General features: G+C 36.2%; 1 protein-coding gene across 1 annotated transcript in view; it reads left to right on the forward strand.

Annotated features, from left to right (window-relative positions):
* The window catches only part of Scn7a (sodium voltage-gated channel alpha subunit 7), a 90,695-nt gene that overhangs the window by 45,635 nt on the left and 17,082 nt on the right, over positions 1 to 27,978 (forward strand). Inside the window, exons 9-17 of the mRNA XM_051166125.1 lie at positions 1,129 to 1,270; positions 6,901 to 7,107; positions 14,433 to 14,529; positions 15,573 to 15,811; positions 17,691 to 17,861; positions 18,369 to 18,725; positions 21,600 to 22,034; positions 25,556 to 25,661; positions 27,681 to 27,835. Of these exons, the coding sequence (XP_051022082.1) occupies positions 1,129 to 1,270; positions 6,901 to 7,107; positions 14,433 to 14,529; positions 15,573 to 15,811; positions 17,691 to 17,861; positions 18,369 to 18,725; positions 21,600 to 22,034; positions 25,556 to 25,661; positions 27,681 to 27,835 (1,909 nt within the window). The remainder of the gene's footprint in view (positions 1 to 1,128; positions 1,271 to 6,900; positions 7,108 to 14,432; positions 14,530 to 15,572; positions 15,812 to 17,690; positions 17,862 to 18,368; positions 18,726 to 21,599; positions 22,035 to 25,555; positions 25,662 to 27,680; positions 27,836 to 27,978) is intronic.

Below are 27,978 nucleotides of genomic sequence, written 5' to 3' on the forward strand. Positions count from 1 at the left end.
GCGGGATATGAATATTAGGAATATGGTGTTATATTCCAAGTCAAGAAAGAAAACCCATATGATGTTTCACCTCTAACACGGTACTTATCAGCAGGGTAAACTATCCCAAATTAGTAGATGAACATAACAACCAGCATTCCTTTGCTCTGACTCTTAGGATTGTAGTCTAGCAAGGCTCCGTGCACAGGACTTTGTAAACCATTTCTTCCATTATATGTCTAAGGCATGTGGCTTGGCCAAGCTGAAAATAATGTCAGGGGAGAGACTAGACAAAGCCCTGGATAGAAGAAAATAGGATTTATGGAGACAACACCATAATAACGAGCCACATTACTCCAACCTTACATAGATAAAAGTTTGAGAACTCCCTGAAAGGGAAGGACATAAATATTTAATGTGCTCTTTTCCCAAGTGCTAGCCCTACTTTTCAATTATTAATGTGACAAATGTTTTCTCACCCTTAAATAATGGGGACTGAGAGTCTGAGGTGAGATCACTTGAAGAATTAAGCCTTCAAATGTTGTAGTTTATTTTTATCAGGGCTATTTTCTAACATTTATACTTTCACTATGACATTGAGAGATTTTCCAGTACCCCTCCCTGTCCCTTCACTCTCTTTCTTTTTATTTTTCCTGTGTTATGGCTTGAATGCGTGGACTCAAAAAAACTAGACATAAAAGTTTATCACAGCATTACACTTTCAGCTGCTCTAATTTGATTTTTAACAGCAAAAATATGAATAATAAGACTACATTTTATTCTATAATGGTAAGTATTCTTGTCATGTTCAACTATGCATATATTAGCCTAATTTAGTCATTCAACGATATATACATGTTTAAGGAATAGATGTGATGAACATATACATTTTCATCAATCAATTTATATCAATCTTTAAAGAATGGCTTTTCGAAAGCCAATTTGAGAGTATTTACAATTCTCTTTCAACTTTCATGTGCATCAACTTGAAATATAAGTGAATTTTAGTGTTTTATGTAAAAAGCAAAATTGATTACCATTATGCAAGGAGCTCTCTCTATGCACTTAGGCAGAGGGTAGCATTTTTAATTGGTCCATTGCCAGAAAGATGCTTAATATCACACATGTTCCTTTCTTTGTCTTCTTTAGCCAGTGTCCCGAAGGTTATGTGTGTGTAAAAGAGGGCACAAATCCTGATAATGGCTTCACGAGTTTTGACAATTTTGGCTGGGCCTTACTTGCTATGTTTCGACTGATGACCCAGGATTACCCTGAATTACTTTATCACCAGGTAAAAAGATCATCTGAGATGATCTGCCCTGCATATGTTAGAGGTATCATCCCTACCCTTACAAAACACAGGCCAAAACCTAAGTCAAGATGTTAAAATGATATTGTGACTACACACACACACACACACACACACACACACACACACACACACACACACGGTTTGTTTGAAGGGAGGGATTGTGTGAAGAAGAATTCAAGGAGTGAAGCAAAGACTCACAGCTGCTGAGGGTGAAACTCTATCAACTCCTGTGCCATGAATGTTTGGCCTCTGATACCTTCTCTTTACAACAGTGCTCCGTGGTTAATGCACAGACCTTGTTTACAAGGGTTTCATTTAAGACATTGCGGTTTACAATGGTGCCAAGCAATAGCACTCAGTCATAGGGACACTCAGGTTTTAATTCTGATCATACCCATTGTATTCTAATAACTTTCCTTCACACTGGGCAGTGGCAGCAGCCCCAACACCAGCAGCCACACAGTCCCAGTGGAGCAGCCATGTACTGTGGTGTGTGCAGTCATGCTAAGCTACGCTATTTGCCAGGTCAGCCACGATAAGTGCATATGCACCTTACACACTTTCAGCCCCACAGGAATTTATTGAGCCATAATACCATATTAAGTTGAAGAACATCTGTTTACTTATTTTTATATATAAGATTTGAGTGGGTTGAATGACATCTCCCAACCCAAATTTCAGTATGCCCACTGGACCTCACCTTCTTACTTCAACAAGTGTGATGATGACCTGTTTTATATGTGTGATACATACAATGAGTGTTTAATTATTGAGGAAAAATATTGTGAGCCTATATTTTGGTACACAATAAGTAATGCTTTATTAAGTAGAATTTTCTATCTCCTTTTATTATATTTTATTCTTTTTACTTAAATATTAAATAATGTTCCAGTTGTAATGAGAGATGAGTTATTTTTATGAACAGAATATCCAAATTTTGAGAATTTGCCTTCATAGCTACTTTTGAATAGCGGTCTCCCAGAAAGGGATAGTACTTGTTACGATAGAGACTTAGAGTTCCGTTAAAGACCATCTCCATTACCGTGAAATATGTAATGTTATGAGAAAATGAGAATAGTTAATATCAATAGATACTAGAACAAAGAGTTGTCACTTTAAATTCTAAAAATTTCTAGAGTTGAGAGTATTCTTTTTGAAAACATATGTTGTGTTGAGAGCCCTATTACACTGGATCAGTATATAAATACATGTCTGATCCTCCTGAGATAAGGTGCCAATGACATGGCAAAAATCCTCCCCTGGGGTGTTTATGCAGCCTGGTTGTAAGTTAACCACTGGGGCATAAGTGACCTAAAGAATTCGTGCCACTAAAAGTCTCACCCCAACAAGGACGATGACAGCCTTGTAGTGTCACAGATGTTCCCCATCACCCGGATTTATCCTCCACACTTCATATATCATCATTACCTACTTATCCCACACACTTCATCTACTCAGAACCTCCTGAGTCGACTAGGCCACATGCCACCATGGCACAATTGCACACAGCTTGCACATATAGAGGACAGTGGAAATTGGCTACAGTCTCAGGTGAGGATTTAATGGCCATTCTTACCTGTTACTTTTAGGAGGGCATGTCAGCAGTTCCTAGTGCCTCTGTTTGCTTTGGTGAAAATGACAATAGCTGTGCTTAAAGAATGGGATTCCATAGCAAGTCACAAACCTAATATATTTACTTGTATTATGAGCAAACTGTGATATGTGAGTATGGGTGCATTTGTGATCATTTAAAGATGGTAGGAAACAAACTGCATATTGCTTGGTGGTTTAGGGCATCTCTGGCTATCCTGAAGAACAATTTGCTTCCCACCACCAGTTTCAAGTAGCTAAAAGCGCCTGTATTTTCAGCTTCAGGAGAGTTGATGCCCTCTTCTTATCTCTGTACATACCTCCAAGCATGTGTGCAAAGATACACACACACACACACACACACACACACACACACACACACACACACATGGGCGGGGTACTAAAACAAGTCTTTTAGAAGTGATTAAATAATATAACTGGCAGAGACAATGGTCAATAATGTATTCACAAATGGAAATCAAGCTTACTAAACATATGTGTAGTGAAATTATATTCTGGGGTTTTTATTTTTTCTTTTGTTGTTGTTGGTTTTGATTTTTGAGACAGGGTCTCTCTTCAGAGCTGGCTGGCCTAGAGCTCTCTGTGTAGATAAAGCTGACTTTGAATTCAAAGATACCTATCTGTTTATGTCTCCTGCACATAACATGTTTTGTTTTCTAAACTGAATTTCTAAGTTCATTATAATAGTGTTTACATTTTTCTTTCCTAGCATTTATGATGTGTCTGTGCTCCTTCTGTGGCACTGAGAGCTTCTTATTTCTAATATTGATATTTTCTTCATGACCCTCCCTCACAATCCTCTTTATTTTTTCTCTTAGTCTTTGGACTTTTGTTCAAAGCTCATATTTATGATGCAATGCCCTTTAAGGTCTCTGCTATATTTCATGATGAAATAAGACATTTCCTGAATGGTCGTTTCTTGTAGTTGTTTCCATGTATATTTTAAACTCCACAAAAATAAAAGTTTCCTTCTGTAATGATTAAGAGTCAAATCCCTTTTGGGCTTTCCCCTCACCCCTTTCAGAGAGAATGCAGCGTAGGCTTAGACCAGTAATATGCTATTTTAAGTATTCATTTTGATATTTCCCTTACTAGAAAGTAAACTTACCCAATAGGATTTTGCTTTTTAATTTAATTTAGGAAAAACAACAGTAAGTGATGCTGTGAACTACATCAATCTGTATACTAATGAAGGTCTTGCCTTTTTTCTTATACATCCCTGTGTATGTTATGAAACTGTGTAGTTAGCGTTATTTTAAAGTCCACCCTATGGCTCTTCAAGTGAAAAGGAAACAGAATCTAGATGGTGTTCAACCTTTGAGTTTACTCCTGACTTTCATTGCTGACCCCTGCATTTTTATTGTATACTAATTGCTTTGATTTGATGATAACTTTTGCTTAACATTTCCCTAAACTCAACTAATGAAGGCTCAGATAGTTTATAGCTGTTACCAAATAGTACAGCTCATGTCTTAGGCAAGATTACGTTTGTTTCCAGTATTCCTTGAGACACACTAATAAAGTTCACAAGCAAAGTTGAGTTTAAGAGTATAATTAAATTTTATTTTGGATCTGCCATGTGCTAAAATTTTCTTATGCATTGCTTCATTTTATTTTCATACAGACCCTGTGAAATTGGTTCTAGAATTAGATAATTTTATACTAAGACCTAATAAAACAAGAATTTCCACATTATTATATGCTAACAAAGATGTACTTTTTAATCTGGGAAGGTGCACACCTGTAATGTCAGCCACTGAGGCAGGACGATTGAATGTTTGATGCTAGCTGATCTGAGTTTTATCACAGCCCCTGTCTTAAAAAGATGGTATCTCCTAGTTGTTTTAGCCTCTATTATAATCATATGTTACGAATCCAATCTATCCCAGATCTAAGATTGGGAATAATATTTCCACAGTATATTATATGCTTATTGAAAATATTATTGGCTATCACATACATATGTTAATGAATAAGATAAAATACATATGATCTTTATTATTGCACATTTCTTGTAGCAAATCCAGGACTACTCACTCCTAGACACTGGATATGTTAGTGTTAATAGCAACTACTTAAGTGACAAAAGCATTTAATCAAATTACGAATAGCTGTCTGAATGCACTAACATGTTAGTAAAATCATGAAGGCTAACATGCTCTAAGTAAATAAGACATTGTTTGAGAATAAATTTGGGTCCTGTCACGTGTGTCTTTCTGGGTCTGGGTTACCTCACTCACGATGATCATTTCTAGTTCCATCCGTTTGCCTGCAAATTTCAAGATTTCCTTGTCTTTGAAAGCTGAGTAGTACTTCATTGTATAAATGTACCAGTTTCTTTATCCATTTTTCTGTTGAGTGATATCTAGGTTGTTTCTCTTCTAGTTATTGTGAATAAGGCTGCTATGATCATAGTTGAGCATGTGTCCTTGTTATGTTGTGGAGCATCTTTTGGGTATATACCCAGGAGTGATATAGCTGGATCTTGAAGTAGAGCTATTCCCATTTTTTTTTTTGTTTTTTTTTTTTTTTTTTTTTGAGAGAGCACCAGATTGATTTCCAAAGTGGCTATACATATTTGCACTCTCACCAGTAATAGAGGAGTGTTCCTATTTCTTTTCCCTACTATTCTAAAACCATCTTTAATTGTCTGTAGCTACAAAACATTTTCTGTAGATAACTTTTTTATTATTCAACTGTATGTTTAAGAATTAAACTGGGATAGAGGGGAGGACATCCTATTGGGACTCTAGATGAGAGAAGTATGGAAGAATAGCAAAGTAGAAGGATCCAGAGGGTCCTAGAAACCTACAAGTAGAACATTATGATAGGCAGATTTGGACCCAAGGGTCCCGCTCAAACTAAGGCACCAGCCAAGGACAATACAGGCGGTAAACTTTAAACCCCTACCCAGATCTAGCCAATGGACAGAACATTCTCCACAGTTGAGTGGAGAGTGGGGTATGACTTTCACACAAACTCTGGTGCCTCATATTTGACCATGTGCCCTGGAGGGGGAGACCTGGTGGCACTCAGAGGAAGGACAGCAGGTTACCAAGAAGAGACTTGATACCCTATGAGCATATACAGGGGGAGGAAATCCCCCTCAGGAACAGTCATAGGGGAGGGGAAGAAGGGGAAAATGGGATGGAGGGAAGAATGGGAGAATACAAGGGATGGGATAACCATTGAGATGTAACAAGAATAAATTAATAAAAAAAACAGTAAAAAAAAGATTTTAAAAATGTGGTTTTTTTTAGTTCTACTCATATACATTTAGACACGAACCATAAATCAATTGTATTTTCTACTTACATTTTTCTAAAGTTTTGTTGATTTAGCATATGAATTATTATGAAGTCAAAGCTAGACATGATCAGTTCAGAAATAAAATACTCTATATTCAGCCACACTTAAATATTTCTCTCAGTAATTATGTCATATAAATCTCATGTATTCTCACTAATCGGTTTTCCCTAAAGATTCAGAGCAAGTGCACTTAGATGCGAGAAACGCCTTCGGCTTTATCATTACCAGCCTGGCGTTGAACATTGTGACTTTTCCATAAATTAATCATGAGAAAAAATGATTTTTTCCAACATACTTTCAAGTCTTCCTATACTTAAAAGAAAGAAAGCATTTTCTGTATTGGTATTTTCCAGCTTCTTTACTGCACAGAATTGAGTTTTCCCTTGGTATGTTTACTCTGGTAATGAAGATGTGAATCAAATGCTCACACTAAGTTAAAGGAATTCCTGATTTCATCTCTTCATTTGCTATCATGTACTTCATACCTCACAAATAAATCTAAAATTAAAGGAAGTTTTTTATTTACTTCTTTGGGTAGTGCCTAAAGATGTAAATGGTGCTTTGATTATACAGAATTTATGACTGAATAACGTTTATAAAATTTTATTTTTTATTTTAAATGAGGAAAACATAGGAAGATAATGATGTTTCTCTTTGTCCTTTGCGCCTCCCTCCTCCCATTTCTGCAGATCCTTTATGCTTCAGGAAAGGTCTACATGGTATTTTTTGTTATGATCAGTTTCTGGTTTGCCTTTTATATGGCAAGTTTGTTCTTAGGCGTACTCATTATGACCTATGAAAAGGAAAAGCAGAGAGCTTCTGAGAAATCCAGAGACACAGAACCTAAATTTCAATCAACTGTGAAAGACCAAGAAGAAGGAAATGAAGCAATTGAGGTATACATTTGTGCTTTTATGATCCACAAAAATAGAAGAACTTCTCAAAGTCTTGGAACATATGTCCTTCTTATAGATGTCATATCTGTGAATGGGATACTAACTGAAAAAGAAGTGCTTTGGTGCTAATAAGATGGCTATTCATTTAAAAGTATGTTCTTGCAGATGTGACTATGATGCCCAGTGTCCATATCAGTCAGCACAGCCTCCTGTAATTACAGCTCCAAGGCACTCTGGCATTCTCTTCAGACTCTACAAGCACACATACAATGTACACACACACACACACACACACACACACACACACAGAGAGAGAGAGAGAGAGAGGGGGGGGGGGGGGGGGGGGTGTGTGGGGGGAGTTAGACACTTAATAAAATAAATTAAATAAGTAAAATAAAAAATAAATAATTAAAATAAATAATGTGTTTTCACTAGAATGGACTCTCTTTTGCTGCCTTATTTTACTCTCCTGTATTTATCTCTTCTTAAATACCAATGTATTTAAATATTTCATATGTATAATTGTTGATCCAAATTTGCCTTACTACTATTAAGAAAGTCTTGATATATGCTGTGTTCTTCTAACTTGACATTTTATAATAGAGATTTAGTTTATTACTTCCAAAATGCTTCATAGAACATATCAGAATTAGCTTTGAACAGTGTGCTCAGTTGTAAATTATGGCTTCCTCAATTTTTCCTATAAAGTACTAAGATTATGGGTTTATAGGTACAATGCTAAACATAGAAAAGCAAACATAAATAAATATATCTGGTCTGCTTAAGAAACAAGGGACATCATAATATATGTAGTTGTTTTATCCATGGATAATTAAGCCCATGATAATAAAAACTAATAATATTTTACTGTGATTTTAAATCCCCTATGCTACATAAATAATTTCCAGATTGTTAGCCTCCTATAAGAATTCAGTCTGTGAATCTGTAATTATAAGCAGAAATGATGGTCAGGAGACTGTATCACATCATTTTTAAAGTGCTACTTATTTATTATGTATACAAATATTCTGCCTGCATGCAAGCCTGCACACCAGAAGACAGGACCAGATCACATAGATGGTTGTGAGCCATCATGTGGCTGCTGGTGATTGACCTCAAGGCCCTTGGAAGAGCAGCCAGAGCCCTTAACTTCTGAGCCACCTCTCCAGCCCCCATATCTGGCATTCTCAAAAGCCCACCATTGCAATCTGGAGAACGCAGCCATGACATCACATGTTTAGACACACATGTACTTTGTAGAAACTGAAGTGTAATAAATTCTAACTTTAAACAGCTTTAATGTAGCCATGCCAAAACATGTTTAAATTGAATTGCCAGGACAACAGGAATGCAACACAGAGTAGCCTTTGGCATTGCAAGTGATAGCACATCTTCCTTGAAATACTTTTCAGGAAGTCTGGGAGACGGTCAAAGTTGATACAGAAAACAAAAGTTAGAGAGGAAGGACATTAGGGAATTATTCTATGGAGAGAGGGTAATATAGGTGGGGGGGATATAAAAGTGCAATAAGAAATCTGACACTAATTAAGAATTGGAGGAAGGCTGGCTGAGAGATTAATTATTACAAGAAGTTCCTTCTAAGTTCCAAGCAGATGAATGCTAGCCCCTCCATCCATGTAACCATCGTTGCTGAACAAGTTCTGGAAAATAACTGTACCCCAGTGGAACTTGAATAACAGGATATTGATATATACTCGGTGACTTCATAGATTATTGTGTCCACAATGTGCATGCCTTTGAACAGGAAGCAATTGTGGACTGTATGAACAAAACATGTACAAAAAGAGGCAATTGTCACTCATAATTAAGTCATAAAGAAAATTACAAACAATTTCTGTCTCTTGAGTCCTGAGTCCTTCAGACTGAACTCAAAGTGTCTGAAGGAAATATTGGATGTGGACTTTGTTTTAAAGTGGCATTTTGGAAACTCAAGGGCTTGTCCTTATATCTCAGTGTACCCAGCAGCTCAACAATACTTCCCTTATTCCTAAATGGTGTTTTCTATTGGCTCTAATTATGAAAGAGCTTTGGCATTTCCTGATATCTTCTGTCACTTTGGTAAAATTTGGTTTTAATAATGTTTTCCTGGATTTATTAAAATCTTTCAGTCATGAATACTTTGCTTCCTGGAAGAATCCTAAACATTTTCCATGTAGAGATTTCTGGAAATTGAGAATAAGATCCATTTTTATAAGATTTATTTTCTTTTCCTTCTGTCTTTATACATGTCAGGAGAGAAGAATTCAATTACTGAATGTCCTTTTGAAATCGGGTCAAGTACCAAATTCTAAAGATGGACTTACAAAGAGATGGCTTATATTAACAGATTATCATACTGTTGGGAATCTGAGAATTTTGTTGGCTAAAAGCAGAGTGATCCAGTCAGACTAATGTGGCCTTTAGTTCACTTTAGCCACATAATAGATGCATGATGTTCAGCAACTCTGTCAGTCTTGGGAGACATCAGCTTCTTCTTTATCAATAAAATGTGTGCCATTTATACTGTATGCCATAAGGTGGTGTGAAGTCTAAATGAAACACACTCAGAACAATGTGTAGTGATAAAGAAGAAAATGTTACTAAGGCCATCATCAGTGGCACAGAGCAGACAAAAGATAACTTTGATTTATCATCAGCAGTAATGCAGACCAAGGATACTTGGACTTTGGTTTTTGGCTTCTTTGTTGACTTATGATTTCATAATGCAGTTGAGACTCACCTAGAATTCAACCATGTAGCCCAAGATGGTGCTTAACTCATCCTCTTTCCTCAGGCTGCATCCTGCAAGAAGTATAGGCATGCACCTCCACGGCCAGATACAACACAGGACATTTATATGGAAAAATCCTCGTGTTATATGTAAACTAGTTCATAAGAATATAATATTACTTTTATGAAACATATATTATTTAGTTTATGCGATCCTCTTTGTAAAATGCTTAACATATATTATGCCACATATATTTGTGCCAATACCAGATGTCATAAATGTTCACAGTGGCTCCTAATTAAATTTGGTTTACATAAAATAGTGATTATAGAGGATCAGAGACTAATTATAAAGATGCACTTTATAGAACAAATGAAAGAATATATAAGAACAGAGTATTCTGATTGGAGGAAAGTATATTAATGTAAAAGTCTTACATATTTGGCTGTATTTTTGCACTAATTTAAACGGTAATAAAAACATTAGTGGCAACATATAAAGTCAGTTTCCACTATGCCCATCACTTGAAAGTTACTGTTGAATTCCACTGTGTATTTCTTGTTGAGGACTGACAGCTGCAAACATTCATTAATACACACTGGTACTAGGTTGTTTCCCAGTTGGGAGAAGCGTTTGCTCACTACTTTCCCTTATGTGTTCTTAATCTTATCAATAAGCATTTAAAGGTAGGGACAATGAAATGGCTCAACACGTAACAGTGCTTGTCATACAAACCTGATGGTCTGAGTTGGAGCCTTATAACCTCTGTAAAAGTAGATACAGAGAATCAAACTCGCAAAGCTGTCCTCTTCTTCTGCATTCAGAGATACTTATGCACACACACACACACACATGCACACATACCGCATCACATGCATACACATAGATGCATACACACACATATGCATGCGCTCTCACACAACCCATCACATAAATACACATACATCATATCACACACATACACAAACACCACATCCGACAGTACACATAACATATCACACAGATAGACACACACCATGATGCTCCCGTATCACATAACACACTTACGTGCATATACACACACATACATACACAATACATCACACACATATACACACACCGTAGCACACAGATAAAAACACACCATGGCACATTCATACTCACACACATACACACATACATACAACACACACACACACACACACACACACCATATCACACAAATATACATTCACACACACACACACACCACATCACATACATATACAGACACAGTCAATACCAATATTATTTTGATAAAAACAGAAACCTTAAAAAGATCCAAAAAGATGCTCTGGACCAGTTTTATTGAGAGTAAACTAACAGGCAAGGCAAGCTGTAAATCTCATTGCCTGCTGGAAGGAGAGGACATTTGCACAGACGAAGAGTCATGCCTTTTACTTTAGCCAGGAGTGGGCTCCAAAAGCTAGATACAAAAAGGAAAGGGAAATATTATTTTTTTTAATTCAAACTCAGAAAAGTGGGAAGGATATGCAGTGAAAATTTGCATTTGAACTGGAGGTTCTTAGAGGTACAAGTAGACTGTCTCTTTAAGGGAACAATTACTGCCGATCACTATTCAGATGAACCAGCCCTTTTTAAAAATTTTTATTTTATTAATTTATTCTTATTACATTGCAATGGTTATCCCATCCCTTGTATCCTCCCATTCCTCCCTCCCTCCCATTTTCCCCTTACTCCCGTCCCCTATGACTGTGACTGAGGGGGACTTCCTCCCCCTGTATATGTTCATAGGGTATCAAGTCTCGACAATACAGGCTGTAAACTTTAAACCCCTACCCAGATCTGGCCAATGGACAGGACATTCTCCACAGTTGAGTGGAGAGTGGGGTATGGCTTTCACACATACTCTGGTGCCTCATATTTGACCACGTCTCCTGGATGGGGAGACCTGGTGGCACTCAGAGGAAGGATAGCAGGCTACCAAGAACCAGCCCTTTTTAAGGGTTGGCCATCAAGAGACCCAGACTGATTAACTCTTAAGGTAGAAGACAATGGTTTGATATGTTCTAATATTGGAGGTCAATCAGAATGTTGTTTATCCATCCAGGGGCAGAGGTAGAACACGGAGTCCATTCTTTTGACCAGGTGGAATTAGGTTCCATTGATGGGGTCTCAAAGAAGCTCTGATCCATGTTTGCATGTGGTATTTTAAATACTTACAGGAGCTTTGTGAGTCTTTTCCTTTCTAATGTTACTAGGGAAAATGGGGGTGTGGTGCAAAGCTTACCACGATGAAGTAGCTCATCATACATAAGTGGGTTATAATCTCATGGACTCTGTAGAGACACACTTACGTTGGTAATTCTCCTGTACACCATCAGTCCCTTCACAAATGTGCTGTCGTCACACATCCTGAGACAGAAGGCTGAAGATGATGCTCCAATGTTATAGAGAATTTTGGGTAACTATTCAGGCAGCAAAGTGTCTCTGTAATTTTCTCATTTTGAAAGCTGCTAACCGATACTTCCTGTCTAATCAAGTAATTAATTGTATTCCTTTCTCAAATCTCTGATGGGGTTGCAGAACAGATAGTTTAGGTTTTCAATTAAGCTTTGTTGTTAAGGGGTTAAGATGTTTTTCGGTCTAGAGAGATGTTTTAAGTTGATAAAGATGACATATGATAGACATGGATTAACATTCAGAATTTTAGATGCACCAAGATAGGAAAGATGTTTTCTTCAAGGTTGCCAAGTACAAATAGCCCAAAACACTATGAATGTAACTTTTATATAATTACTGATTGTTTCACGGTTCTTTTTGCTGTATGTAGTTTATTGTATATATGTAATAATATAAATGTACATGTAGAAAAGAAAAATAATGTAAAATAATAAAAAAGACAAAGCAAGTAAAGTAGGAACATGAATTAATAGCCACAAAAGTTAAAAAAAAATTAAAACCAGAGTAATGCAAGTGATTTGAAAGTGGAAGCTGCCTCTCTGCTGACACCCGTATAACATGTATCTAAACAGTATTGACAGTTCTCGAAATATTGTGGATGCTGTGATAAAGGTAACCACAGTATAATATGTGCACAAAACTCTAGGTCTAATAAGGAGAAAAACTATGACACTGTCAGAAGTCCAGAGTTATCTCCAGAACAAAATGAAATTATTTTCTGATATTACCACTAGGAAACCCCATAGAGCTACACACATTATCTTCTTGTGGAAAACTGAGCTACATCTAATGTGCCTGTAATCTAATAACCTATCATAAAATAACCATATGAGAGAGAGAGACAAAGATTAAATTACAACAAAAACAGCTAAATCAAAATTATGAAAAATTCTATAGTATAAGCAATCCAATATTTTTAACATATAAATCATGTGAAAAATAAATTAAAATAGTAAGATAATTAAAATACTTACCACTTAGGTACAATGTGTGAAACTTATTTGTATTTTGCTTGGACCATATCAACTATAGTAGAATGTTTTTAAACAAAGTTCAATATAAGTTGAATGTAAGAATTGAAAGTTGAATATAAGAATTGGATATGGCATTGGATGATAGTAAGAAATTACTGATACTGGCTGCAATCATTGGAAATTGTGACATATTCCTTTAAACATATTTAAAAATAATCTCATATCTGTTTCACTTAAATATCTTTGGAAAATTGAAAGAGAGCAAAAACCAGAATCTGTTGTAGTTAGGAATTGTTGAGGCCATGTTTGGGGATTCTTCCCTCTCCCACAGAGGTAATCATCATAACTGATGTGACTCCACCAAATTGTTGCTGTCTGAAACAGCCCCATGAGGGCCAACTCCTCTGGTAGAAGTGGTCACTTGGCATATTATGACCTACACCCAAAAGTAGCAACTTATATGAAGATGATTTCCTAAAAAAAAAGTCATTGTCAAAGGGTACACAGACATGCACACACAAACACACACACACACACACACACACACACACACACACACACACACACACACACACAATCTAAAACAAACCAAGCAGAGCATATAATGAAAACTTTGCTGAGGGGACATGAAGCACTGGAAAAAATGATTCCATTATGAAGTTAGAACTTCCACTTATTAACTGTCCTTTCAATCCATTCCACTACCTTAGATTCTTCTAGATCTATTTAATCATCTGTCCCAATAAGTTTAATTTTATTTGAGCCAATTGACTATGTTTTAACATTAGTATATTCTTGGGCAAAAACACTGGTTTTCAGGAAATGTTCTCATTGCTCAGTAACATACTTGGCAAATAGATATCCCATAATAATCCCGTAATCGTTGTCAATTACCTTTGGACTATAAATAGCACTGATAGCATTTACTACTCTGCTCTATTTATCGTTCAGCTCAGAGTGGAAATTTTGAATGCCTTCAAATTTTAGCACTTATTTTTAAGCTAACTCTAAATAATTCTTGTAGAGCCAGCACTATAGGAAGTGGGCAATGATAGAACAAAGAAAGCCCTGGAAGCAAGAAGCTGCAGAAAGGTTAAACCCCATATTTAGTTAAAGTCATAGTGTAAAGGTGTGAGGGTGGGAGCTAGCCACTACTAAGCCCATTAAATGTCTTTTAGATAAAAACTACACAAATAGAAATGAGGAAAAGATCACCAACTTCTATAAACACTACATTGGATGTGCTGGAAGAAACCACGCTTGGACACAAAGAAGGTAAAGTGAAAAACCTGCTGGTACTCTACTCAGGAATGAAGGAACTGTTTACAAAATCCATTCTTAAATAATTGAGCGGTTCCTTTGAATCTGAGAACACGCAAAAATGTAAGTAACAAAATGAGTATATTAGGATGATCAATATATAAAACTACAGAATAAGGTGTCTTCAACATTAGACTGTGTCACTGTGCCGGGCACGGTGGCACATGCCTGTAATCAAGGGGTAATCACAGTTGCAGTTGCAGTTGAGAGAAATAGTCACAAGTGTAAAGAGGTGGAATTAAATCACAGCTGTATGGTATTCATTTCAGTATTTAACCATGACCATTTTGTAGCCACCTCCTGTTGCTTTTGCAATTGGCTTAGTTTGAATATCTTCTGAAAGTCCTTACAGTGCTAGTCACCTCCACAGGAGCAGTTTGTCTTTTCAATTAATTGTACATTGCAGTTTCCCATGGTTCGCAGATTTCCACCACAATTAGAGCATATAAAACATGAAGAACATGTTAGGTGACTGCTTGTATTACGTATTAGTAAGTCTTCTGGACAACTTCAGGGTGTTAGCATTGCTTGGAGGGAGGTTATATTTGCCCCTTTGGATGCAGAGGTCTTTGCCCTAATCTCATGTTGCTCAAAGATTGCCTGTATAATCATAGCATTTCAAGTACTTTAGATTCATCTACATTTTGGTTTTTATGTATGACCAGCATTTCTTTATCATACATGACTTCAAGAGCATATATTTCTAGATTATATATCATTAAATCCAGAATTTGAAAAGCATGTTATTCTCACCCATATGTGGTTTATGATAAATGTATACTTTCCTACTAATACATTGTTTGCTTCCTTAACGTTACATTTATCTAGTTCAATAATCATAAACAAAACGAGAGACCAAGATTTCACTTTGCTATGTATTACTATAGGACTATTTGTATTTTCTAACTTTTGATGTCCTTTGCATGAAAATGTTAAATTTGTCTACCAAGAATTTAAACAATTCTTCAATACCCAACATTTCTCATCTTTTATTTCAGAACCAGAAATGTCTAGGAAGAAATGCCCACTGTGTTGGTATAAGTTTACTAAAACCTGCTTCATCTGGAAATGCTGCCCCTGTTGGATAAAACTGAGCATATTTGCTGACAGAATTGTAACACACCCATTTGCTGATCTTTTCATTGTCATATGCATCGTTTTAAACATCTGTTTCCTGGCCCTATATCATTTTCCAATGAGTGAGGAGCTACTGTATCTCCTCACTATTGGACACTTGGTAAGAGCGCATCAATCATTGTTTTCACTCAGTTTCGGATATTTTGTTTTGTAATTGCTATCTTTATTGTTTTGTCTTATAACTCACTATGTTGCTGTAAGCATGGATTGTATTTGCATTGAGTAAGATGTTATGCTCAAATAGTGTTGTCACGGGCAGTTTTACAATTGGAATTCAAATTCTACCATTTAAACTTGGAATCCTATACTGCCTCCTGGCAATGAAATTAGATGGAGATGATTTACTGTTTAATCCTTCCCAAACATACATCATAGGTATGGCTGTCCTATAGTGAACATAGAGCAGGGGTGTGCTAATAACACTGGCAGCTTTTTTTGGAATTCTGAATCCTAACTACAGCCATACCTGGACCCATTTGTTCCAATTGTCTCTTTTTTTTTTTATTAATTTATTCATATTACATCTCAGTTGTTAGCCCATCCCTTGAATGGTCTCTTTTTATGTTAGATTGGTGTTTAACATTGTAATGAGGTATTTTGAGATTCATGTATAGGTTTTCATGTGGCAAGGCAAAAATTAAAATGGATATCTATGGATTTATGAACATGTTAACACTCAAGAAAAGTTATATTGCTTAAGTTTCTTAACTCTGTTATTTAGTTGCTAAGTACTATACACAAAAGAAAATAACAGTGCATTTCAAAATATAAATTTACTTGATGCTACAATAACAGGATGCTGAAGAGATGACTCAGTAGTTAAAGTACATACTGCGTTTTGTAGAGTGCCTAAGTTAGTTCCTGGAGCTCCAGGCACCCACCGCTGGCAGCTCACAACTGCCTGTAAGTCCAGCTTCAGCCTGGGTTTGACCCTTCTGGCTTCTGCATGTAACCACACTTCACCCTCCCTGCACCAACCACACACACAGCCTCTTTCTTTCTTTCTTTCTTTCTTTCTTTCTTTCTTTCTTTCTTTCTTCTCTCTTTTTCTTCTCTTTTTTTTCCTTTCTTCTTCTCTCCTTTTTTCCTTCCTTCCTCTTCTTCTTTCTTCCTTTCTTCCTTCCTTCCTTCCTCCCTCCCTCCCTTCCTTCCTTCCTTCCTGCCTTTCTCTTCCTTCCTTCCTTCCTTCCTTCCTTCCTTCTTCTCTCCTTGCTATCCTTTTGTTTTTGTTTTGTTTTGTGTATAGGGTTTCTTGATGTAGCTTTGGCTGTCCTGAAACTCACTCTGTAGACCAGGCTGGTCTGGAATTCGGACGTGCTCCTGCCTCTGCCTCCTAAATGCTGGGATTAAAGCCATACACTGCCACCACCATGCCACACATATTTTTAGTAAATACATAAAATTGTTAAAACAAAAGTGTAGCAATGACTGCCGTTATAATTTTTGAAATACTGTTTCCATAGGTTTATTCTGGCATTTTTCTGGATCATGTGTATACTTTTTAAAGATTCTAAATATAATTATAGCATTCCCCCTATCCCCCCTCCACACACTCCCATGTGCCCTCCTCATTGTCCATCAAATTCATGGCTTCTTCTTTCACTAAGTTTCATTGCATGTATATATGTATATGCATATATACATACTTCTTTTATTATTTTATGAGTTGAATTGTTAAGTGTATTAATATATATTATATATATATCTAGAGGTAGTATTTAAAATATAATAATGTTTATTCAAATATACCTTTACTTCAATAATAGTTTTATTAAATTATCATGTTCTACACATTATGGCCTGAAATAGAAAATTAAACAAAATGTATGAAATTATCATAATACATACCCTAAACCAATTAGGATCTGAAAAAAGCTGTGTAGCAGGCAGGAGTGTGGAGCTCCTATCATGTCACTGATCAGTGTATAATAGGTTCAACTGTGGAATCGTTTTTACCCATATGCTTCATTTTCTTTTAGGTTCTTCTTGGAATTTATATAATAGAAATGATTTTGAAGATAGTCGCTGTGCATCCATATGTGTATTTCCAAATAAGCTGGAATATTGTTGACACTATAATTGTCTTTATTGGATTAATAGGAATTTTATTAATAAATATTGAAGGAATAGATATTTTTGTGTTATTCCCAGTAAGTAGATTTTTAATTCCTAATTTTTATTTTCTTGAACATGAAAGATCACAATTGAAACGTTTAAGGAAAATATTAGGATCATCTGTGAAATTCATTCAGTTCATCTAATTGTATTTAACATTTTCTGTGAATATAAATGTGGGAGAGTTTTAATATTATGAAAAACCAAATATGTTACAAATAAAACCAAAAACAAAGAGTGGATATTATGCCCCACCAGATATTAAAATTCAAATTTATCACAATAGCAAAAGTACAATATTAAATGTAAATTAACAAGTACTTTAAGAGCATATTATAGAAATAGTGTACAAAGCTATAAAATGTGTAGGGTGTATTATGAATGTAAAATAGTCACTTGTTTTATTAATAATGTTGATTGCTATGACTTTAAAGGCCATACATACATAACTACATAATATTGATGAAACATTTAACTATGCACTATAATCAACACTTATCCTTTGTTGTTTTCTTTCCTTTTATTTTACATGTGTCTATTAGTTGATATTTATTAAATTGGGGAAATATGTGCCACCATTTAAGAATTTGATGCATATCCTTGGCAACACATTGGTGGCCCTGAAAGACTTGGTCCTGTTGCTGTTCATATTTGTTTACTTCTCTACTGTGTTTGGGATGAAGCTCTTTGGTCAAAGTTACAAAGATTGTGTATGCCGCATAGACCAAGACTGTCTACTCCCACGGTGGCACATGAGTGACTTCCTCCATGCCTACATGACTGTGTTCCGAATTCTCTGTGGAGAGTGGATAGAGACATTATGGGACTGTATGGAGGTTGTTGGCCAGTTTTGGTGTATTCCTTTTTACATGGTGGTCATTTTAATTGGAAATTTATTGGTAAGTATTGATTGCCTTTATATTTTTCTTAACAAAACACCTGGTACACTAAATATATTTGTTTGTTGGTGGGATCCAGCAATCTATAGCTTAATTGTCCAAAATAGTGGGTACTTGGTGATTATCAGTTGAAATATAATTGGTTCAATTTGGGCCATGCGGTAATTGAGAACTGCATACTGGACTTGAAGTCTTAAAAGAATGTATGTTATTAATAGATTTATATTATATTACAATAGTATTAAAGTATATATAGTTTATTAAATGCAGTAATATTTCCTCTCTTTATTATTGCATGTGTGATTTACATAAGATTTCTCTTGGCTAGCACTAGGTCATAATATTGTAGTCAAGGTAGTTTTGACATCATGTGGAAATCATTAGACCTACAGATTCCAATCCCATAAAGGTATATGGAAGCATAATTCACCTTTTAACTCTATTCCCAAAAGATTCGTTTATCCATTAAATTTTAAATGCAACACTGGCTGTCAACCTACCTGCACATAGGCATTATTTGGGGATTTGTTTTATTTTTCTTTTTAATTTCATTTTAATTTTTACATTCACTTTACATTCCAACCATAGTCCCCTCCCTCCCACACTCTTCCCTCCACTTCCCCTCTACGTCTCCTCAGAAGATTAGAGCCCTCCAACCAACCAACCCCACACATCAAGTCGCATCAGGAATGAGCTCATCCTCATCCATTGAAGTCAGGCAAGGATGCCCTGTTAGGGTGAAGTAATCAAAAGCAGGCAATAGAGTCCATGTCATAGACAGCACTCACTCAACTTTCTAGAGGACCCAAGTGAAGCTCAAACTGCCCATCAGTTACACATACATAGGTGGCCTCAGTCCAGCCCATGCATATTCTTTGGTTGGTGCCTCTGTCGCTGTAAGCACCCATGTGTCTGTTGATTGACTCTGATGGTCTTCTGGCAGCAGTCTTGTCCCCTTCAGGTCCTTCAAGATGTGCAGAGATAAAGATATAATAGAGGCTGAGGGAATGTCCAACCAATGCCTGGGCCAACCTGAGACCCATTCCATGGGACAGAATAAACCCCTGACACCACTAATGATACGTTGCTATGTTTACAGACAGGAGCATAACTTACCAGTTCTCTTAGAAGCCCCACCCAACTGCTTATCAAATCAGATGCTGAGACTCACAGCCAAGCATTAGGTGGAGCTCAAGGGGTCCTGTGCTAGGGCCTGGGGAATTGTTAATGGTGTACTCATGCCTTGAGTCCAAACCCAGAAACTCTGCTGCTGTTGATATATGTGCTTGTTATTAAACAATGATTTTTTTATTTTCACTTGACCAAACATCACAGCAATGATTATATACCAATGGGTATACAAGTATTTTGCATTGTATAAGGAAGAAAACTTTTACTTCTCAATTTATTTACCACTGAACTACTATCAATGAATTGAATAAGGAACCTTCCTGCTTCTAAGACAGTGATATGGCATTAAAATTATATATATATATATATATATAATTTGTCATAGAACAAAAAAAGGACTTGCTATTTTCTTTGCCTTATATGTCTTGGAAATCAATTGTTTCCCAAAAGAGATTTTTTAAAAAAGGAAAAACAATAATCTAAAACTATTATACATATACAACAATTAAAAATAGTTCTCTATACATTAAACAGGCCTTTATCATATTTCTTATTACTATCAATAAAATAAATCAGCATATATTTTGGCATTACTACTATACTCGTCTTGTTTCCCCTGTTGTCAAAGTAAGGGGACAGCCTTATTGACTTTTATTACTCTACTACTTGGCTGCATTTAAAAAGGTGTTCACTTTACTCACCCCTTCCTAGTTATGTCAACCTGGCTCTTCCCTTATTGGGAAGGGACCTTTTACCCAAAACGGGAGTCATTATATCCTTTGCTCCCCACATCCAATTGATTCCAGCCTCACCAGCCATTTCTCTCCTTCTTCTCCAAACCAAATAACCTGACATATCTTTTCCTTTATGAGGTTCTCAGGTAGATCCCAGGTGGGGACACCCAAAACCCTTCCATAGCCAAACACCATCCTCCTCTCATTTTTCAATTACAGAATCCCACCGAATATATCACCCATGCTCAATACACACTCTCTCCAAATTACTCAGGGACAGCTTACTCTCTCAGCCCCCAGGCATTAACACAGTAAAGGAAGTGGCCTACTGTTCCTCAAAGGTCCTTACATCCCTAACTTCACTTCTCTTAGACAATAGTGGTCCAACCTCTCTCTTACACCATCACTTATTTCAGACCTTAGCCTCTGCATGTAAGTTATTGAATAATGCTCTGCTTGAATGCTTTGGAGAATGATCGTTATTTGTCCCTCTTGGGTAAAACTCACAACCACTATTCATGGCCTTGCTGGTTGGCTTATTAGATTCTGTCACCTCATCATTCATTAGCTGCTCTAAGGCAAACATTACTACCACACCAAATTATGACTATATAATATAGTGATAGAAAAGTCAAAATATATGCTACTGTTGCCTTGTTATCTTTTTCACCCGGATACAGGAACAAATCAAACTGCAAAGGGGGGTGTTGTGAACTTGAAATTAGTTGTTTGGTAAAGTGGCAAAAATTCCTGCTAGGAGTCACAAGTCCTCAAGTCCTCAAGTTCAATCTCTAAGCATCAAAACAAAACAAATACAACTGCATCCTACAAAACAGCAGAAAAGAAGTCTGTTCACAAATCCTCCAGCATGGCACCTGACAGTTAGCACTGTGGTGCAGTTGTTAAGTTTCCATGTCTCAGACTGGCAGTCTTAGAGGTTTGTTCTTATCATATAAAATGAAACAAACAAGATACACTAAGTGGCATTTTTTTCTTTTCTTTTTAAAAGATACTTTACCTCTTTGTGGCATTGGTGAGCTCATTCAGTTCATATGATGCTACAATGGAAGTGAGCAAAGAAGCCAAAAACTTTCAGCTAGCCTTGGCCAGGATAAAGAGAGGAATAAACTGTGTGTTTCTTAAAATACTGTGCAAAAAGGAAACTGTTCCTACGGAAGCAGCAGGCCAAATATGTGATCCCAGTGTTAAAGAGAATGTTTCTGGCCATACTCTTTCTGAGCTGAGTGACACCCCAACATTCCTCAAATATAACGAAAAGAGCAGTGGCACAGAGAAAACGCCAATGACTGAATCTGAGAGCCAGTCACTGAATGTCAGTCCCAGTGTCTCAGGAACTGTGCCAATTGCTTCAGGAGAATCTGATATAGAAAATCTGGATAACAAGGAGACTCAGTGCAAGTCTAGGAATGGAGACAGTAAAGAGGTAAGGTGTCCTATTATAGTCATTATTCAGTATGGATTTGTGGAGTTGTTCCCAAAATTACATCCATATCGACATTATAGAGCTAACCTGTAATTTTGATCCTAGTTCCACCTCCCCTAACTACTCGATTTTGTAGAGGAATTTTTAAAATATATTTTATTAATTTATTCATATTACATCTCAATTGTTATCCCATCCCTTGTATCCTCCCATTCCTCCCTCCCTCTCATTTCCCTCCTACTCCCCTCCCCTATGACTGTGACTGAGGGGGACATCCTACCCCTGTATATGCTCATAGGGTATCAAGTCTCTTCTTGGTAGCCTGCTATCCTTCCTTGTAGCAGAATTTTAATCCAGCAACATAGCTGCTCTGCAAGGGATCACATTCCAAAGAACTTCTAGGTGTGTGTGATCCAGCTAGAATGTAGGCATGCCTCACACCTTTAATCCCTTTTGCTGGTATACAGACACACCCTTAGTACACATCTTTAAGGTAAAATTAGTTTGTAGAAGGAAGTAGCCATGTTTGAAACTGATGTTTAACTGAGGGGGCAGACAAAGTGATGAATCAGAGAAAGATTTGACAGAATAAGTCAGAGACAGGATGCAGCCAGCTCTCATGAGAACAGCACGGGAAAGAGAAACTATCTACAAGCAGCACAAGGAGAAATAGAGAGTGTATCAGTTGGGGGTCAGGGTAGTTGAGATCAGGCAGGGGAACTGAGTTCAGTTCAGTCAGTTGAAGTAGTTGAGTTCACTGAGTCAGTGCAATGGAGTAGAGTTCAGGCAGTCCAGTGCAGGTCATCAGAGGAAACTGGGGCCGGCCAGAGAATAAGGAGCCAGAAGATTAGAACACATTGCTAGATTAATAGTTAGTTTAAGACCAAGCAGAGCAAATGGTCAGAAGATGAGAGAAGCCAGTTTGAGTTAGTCAGCTTGGAGAGGAGGTTTACCTGGAAGAGCTGAGTTGAACCAGGCAATCAGAACTCAGAAAGAGCTAGAAAGGATGAGCTTATTCGATGGCAAGCTTCAGAGATAACAATTATATCAGGTGAATAAAAGTTACTACTACAGGATTTCTTGTTTTTGACCAAACTACTTAAATGTCCAAGCTTCTGTTTCGTCATCTGAAAATGAAGAATTATTTATTTTAGATGGAGAAGTAAGAAAATGTATCCTAATATCACAGAGAATTTGTTCAGAATAAAGTGATATTCTATAGATATTAGATGGTATAATTGTGAAATTCTATAAATTAATACACAAGACAACTTGTAGTGATAAAAACATTTTAGGGCACATAAGTATATAAAATAAATGTGTATAATTTGGAGGTTAAAATTCCTTGTGCATTATCATCTTCAAAATGTGAGAATAGCTTAGACTGAATAGCTAAGACTGAAGTCTAGTCCATTAATGTCGACCATATATAAAAATATAATGAATTTAGACTTACAAAATCAAGAAAAATCAATAGTCTTAATTGTGAACAGTTGGTAATTTTATAAACTTCTAACTTAAAAATAACAAACATATTAAATAAACTAGATATTGCTGATCACTTAGCTTCTGAAATTCTTAATGCTGTATCCTTTCAATTTTCAGATAATTTAATGAGTTATCAGAAGGTACCATTGAGTAAAAGCCATGCTCACAGAGAGCACTATGTGCTATATCAACTTTTTGCTCTTAGTCTCATTGGGCAATGGGCATCATCTCACATCACTCAAAGGCCCCAGGGAAGGAACAGTTAGGCCTTTCCCATGTTTCAACTGTGCCTGGCATCCCTTTCCTCACACCCATGCTGATTTGCCACATGCTGTCTACTATAATATTTCAAATGTATCTTCTGACATAAGTTGAGGATCAGTAACCAGTAGCCCCTCAGCCTCCTTCAGTGCTGATAATATTCTTGGCTCTATTTACTCTTAGTTAATGACGACATGATGGAAATTCCTATTCCTCACACGTCCACACATTTTCTTCTCTGAAGACCTCGCTTCCATGCATCTATTAATAAATCTTCTGTGTACAATAGTAAATTGAACCAGGTATTCCTTGGGAAAGTCTTGATAATATCATTAGAAAGTCTAGATAACAAAATACTGTATAAAACAGCACTTATAAAATAACTGTAAACATTGAATTTCAGAGTCTGTCAGTAATATTGTGTGCATATGTAGCTCTTTATTTGGTTAAATAACTTCTCAAGGATTTATTCCATTATACATATGTTAAGTTATGTATTTACAGAGACATTCTGTCAATTATGTAGCCCAAGAATATTTAATGTACATTGAGCTAAAAATAATACCAAAAAAGCATGGAAGTATGGAAAACAAACTAATTTAAGAAATACATTTTTTATTTGTACACATCTGTCCTTACATTAAAGCATTTATGTATTTGCATAAGACGGTGCAAACTACATATCCGATTGTCAAACACTGTTTTAAATACAGCACAATATCACAATCAGTTTTTCACAACATTTAGCAACCTACCAAAATAAATTTAAATTGTTATTTATATTTTGATCTAGTTGTAATATAGTAAAGTAAAGCTGTTGAAAGATCTTATCTAACGCATATGCACAAGTGTTTATCTAAATAATACTTTTCTGCTCACTTTGTTTCTTTGCACAAGCAACACCATTTTACGGAAATGACAACTGGCCATGTAAAAACTAAAGCAAAGGAAGCTTTTGGTACTGATTGTACCAAGATCAAAAGAAATGACTAAATATTGATAAGGTCCTTTTTCCAAGCTCTACCTAAAAGATCCTGTATTACTAAAAATTCTATATACTCGTTTTATTTAGGAAATTTTTTGGTATTACTGACTTAAAGGATCCTGGTAAATTTAAAGGATGGTATGTTTCTGTTCATCTCAAAATAAAGTAAACTGGACCATTTGCCACATGTATAAAGCAATCAACACCTCGACTCAGCAGCCTTGAGCTTCAGTCATGGGCACATGGGAAGGAGGAACCCTCTCTATGCCCAGGATCTTCCTATATGGCTTGTCCATTAGCTGCATTCTCTCTTGGGCACTTTTCTCTGTGTGCTTGTCTCTTTTCACATCCTGATAACCTCACATCCAAAGCTGAAAAGTACAAAACAATCTGGACAGGATTAAACAATTATGTGGAAATTCATTGTCTACTCAACATTATAATGAATTATTGTGATTTCTATCTAGTTGAAACGACACATATCTGGCTCCTGTGAGATGCCTTAAAATTCTAAAGCCAATTATTTTATAAACTATGAGTAAAATACTTTTAAGCTAAACTTTGATTTTATCTAATGTTATTTTCATTTAAGTATTTCAAACTAATTAAAAAAGCAAATCTATGCACAATTCATTTCATTTCAGTATCAGCCCCCAACTACCTTGAAGTCATTTTACTTTGATAATAATCTTCATGTATATCATATATACTTATGAAAGTGAAACAAAACTACAATAATTAAGTTATACTTTGGCTATGACTTTGGAGGGGGCTGTGTCTTTTCTAGAAAATGAAGCAATCTAGTTCATCTGAATGCAGCACGGTTGACATTGCTATCTCTGAAGAAGAAGAAATGGTCTATGAACATGAAAAGCCAAAGCCCCATAAGAATGGCAAGTAAACATTTCTTCAGTCATTTTATTCAAAGTTAGACTAAACTTCTCGGAATCTAATTAATGATGCAGTATTTACTTTTAACCTTAGTTGTAACAAGGTTGTAAACATATTGAAATGTATACACATCCACTCACTTATAGCTTAACAAAGAAAAGTCATCTATGGGAAAACAGTCTAATGAGGTAGTTACGAAGCTGTCTCTGGCACCAACAAATTGATTTCTTCTTTCTATATATTGTGCATTTACTTATTCCTCCATTGCCTTCTAATCTAAACAGTGATAAACATCATAAGCCGGTTTAAAAGATGAGAGTATATGTTTATGTAAGCAAGTATGCATTTGTGTGTGCAATCCCAGAACATAATATTTTCCTAAGAATAGCAACACTTAGTAATGTCATCAACATCATCATTACCCTAACTCATTGGCTAAGCCGATGGATATGAGGACTGACATAGTTGATACAGAAAGGCTTTCTGAGAACTTGCGATTAGTGGAGTAATGTTCATACTCTTTACTCCAATGCACTTTTCATGGTAACAATGACATTAAGAACATATCTAAAGTTCTTATTTAATAGTATATTTGTACTAAATATGTATGTATACATATATTACAAGTAAAATAATTTTTTTAACTTCAAGAATTGAGTCAATTTAATTTTCTATATAATTCATAGGAAAATAAAGCTTATTTATATGTTTATATATTTATATAAACAGCAGTAAATATACAATGTACAGCGTCAGTGATCTCTTTAGCACACTAAATATATAACCTATACTTCTCATTGAAGTATAATACAGTTTGATTTCCTAGAAAGATTAATTATCACTACAGATTTGGACTTTTGAAATCAATTAAACATCATCAAATTATTAACTGCCAAAAATGCTCAATTGATAGTTTTAAAATAAGAATTTTTTTGGCTGAATAAGTGGCTCAGAGGATAAAGTGCTTGCTATATATAATCCAGGAAAACCAGAATTTGGATCCAAAGCATCCACATAAATGCCAAGTCTGGCAGTGCATGTCTGTAATCCTCATGTTGGTGAAGCAGACACAGGTGGATCCAGAAGCCTTCCAGCTAGTCTAGTTGAAATGGTAAATTCCCAGTTCAGTGAGAGACCTGTGTCAAAACATAGATGTAGAAGCAATTGAGGAAGACATGCCCACATCAACTTCATAAGAACCCATGTGGGCAAGTGCACCCAAACCCACACACATGCACACACACACGCACGCACACACACGCACATGCACACGCACACACACACACACACACACAGAGGTGGGAATATTTCAGAGAGGAAAATTCAAGGGTATTAATCATCTAAGACAAAGGTAGAAATATATACTATTTGTTGCACTAAAATATTAAAAGGATTTTTTAACATTGTACTGCACTCACAACCCCCTTTTTTTTTTTTAACACATCCCAATAATCATTCACTTATCAAGCTACAGAGGTTTGCGCTAACTCTCCCTGACAAGAAAGCAGGCTTTACAGGTACATATGCTCAATCCACGAAGTACTTGGATTCCTGATTATCTCTTTAAATCATCTCACCCAATTTTCCTATTTCCCTGCTGTCTAAGAATCAGGTTCAAGGAAATTTAGTTGACTTAATATTGTATGTGTTAACCTAAGAAATTGTGTCTTAAAATGTTATACCGTTTGTTCAAATTGTGATTCACGAGCTATCACATTTGTGTGCATATTTGAGGCTAGTACTGACGAACTGGTTTCATTCTTGTTAGTTATCTTTTCTCTAGGGTAGAAGGATATTCTGTTATAACTCCCTTCTGTGGCTCGCGTCTTCCTCTTCCAAACCCACAAGGTCAGTTCTTCTCATCTTCTCACTGAGCACAGAACACTGAGCAGTGGTAAAAAGTCAAATGCATGTAAATCACAGAGCATCTGTATCAGAATCAGTAAAGCATCTAAAATTGAGATGTTTATCCTGTGTGAGTTTCCTAGATGGTTTCCTCTAACAGATTTTATTCTTGGCAGGTTATGAACAAAAATCTTCACCTGGTCAAGTCAGTAGGGAATCTAGGAATGGAAAGATTTGGAAGAACATACGGAAAACTTGCTGCAGGATAGTGGAGAACAGCTGGTTCCAGTGTTTCATTGGCCTGGTCACTCTGCTCAGCACTGGCACTCTGGTGAGAGCTCAGCCTCAGGAACTGTCATGTGAAAATCTGCTATAGGACTAGCAATTCTGTGTATCTCTATGCCAGAGGACCTCTCCCACAACACTTAATAGACCACCAGATTTCATTTTCTGCAATCTGTTAGTATTCGAATC

This window comes from Acomys russatus, chromosome 24 (genome assembly GCF_903995435.1).
Source record: "Acomys russatus chromosome 24, mAcoRus1.1, whole genome shotgun sequence".
Classification (NCBI taxonomy): domain Eukaryota; kingdom Metazoa; phylum Chordata; class Mammalia; order Rodentia; family Muridae; genus Acomys; species Acomys russatus.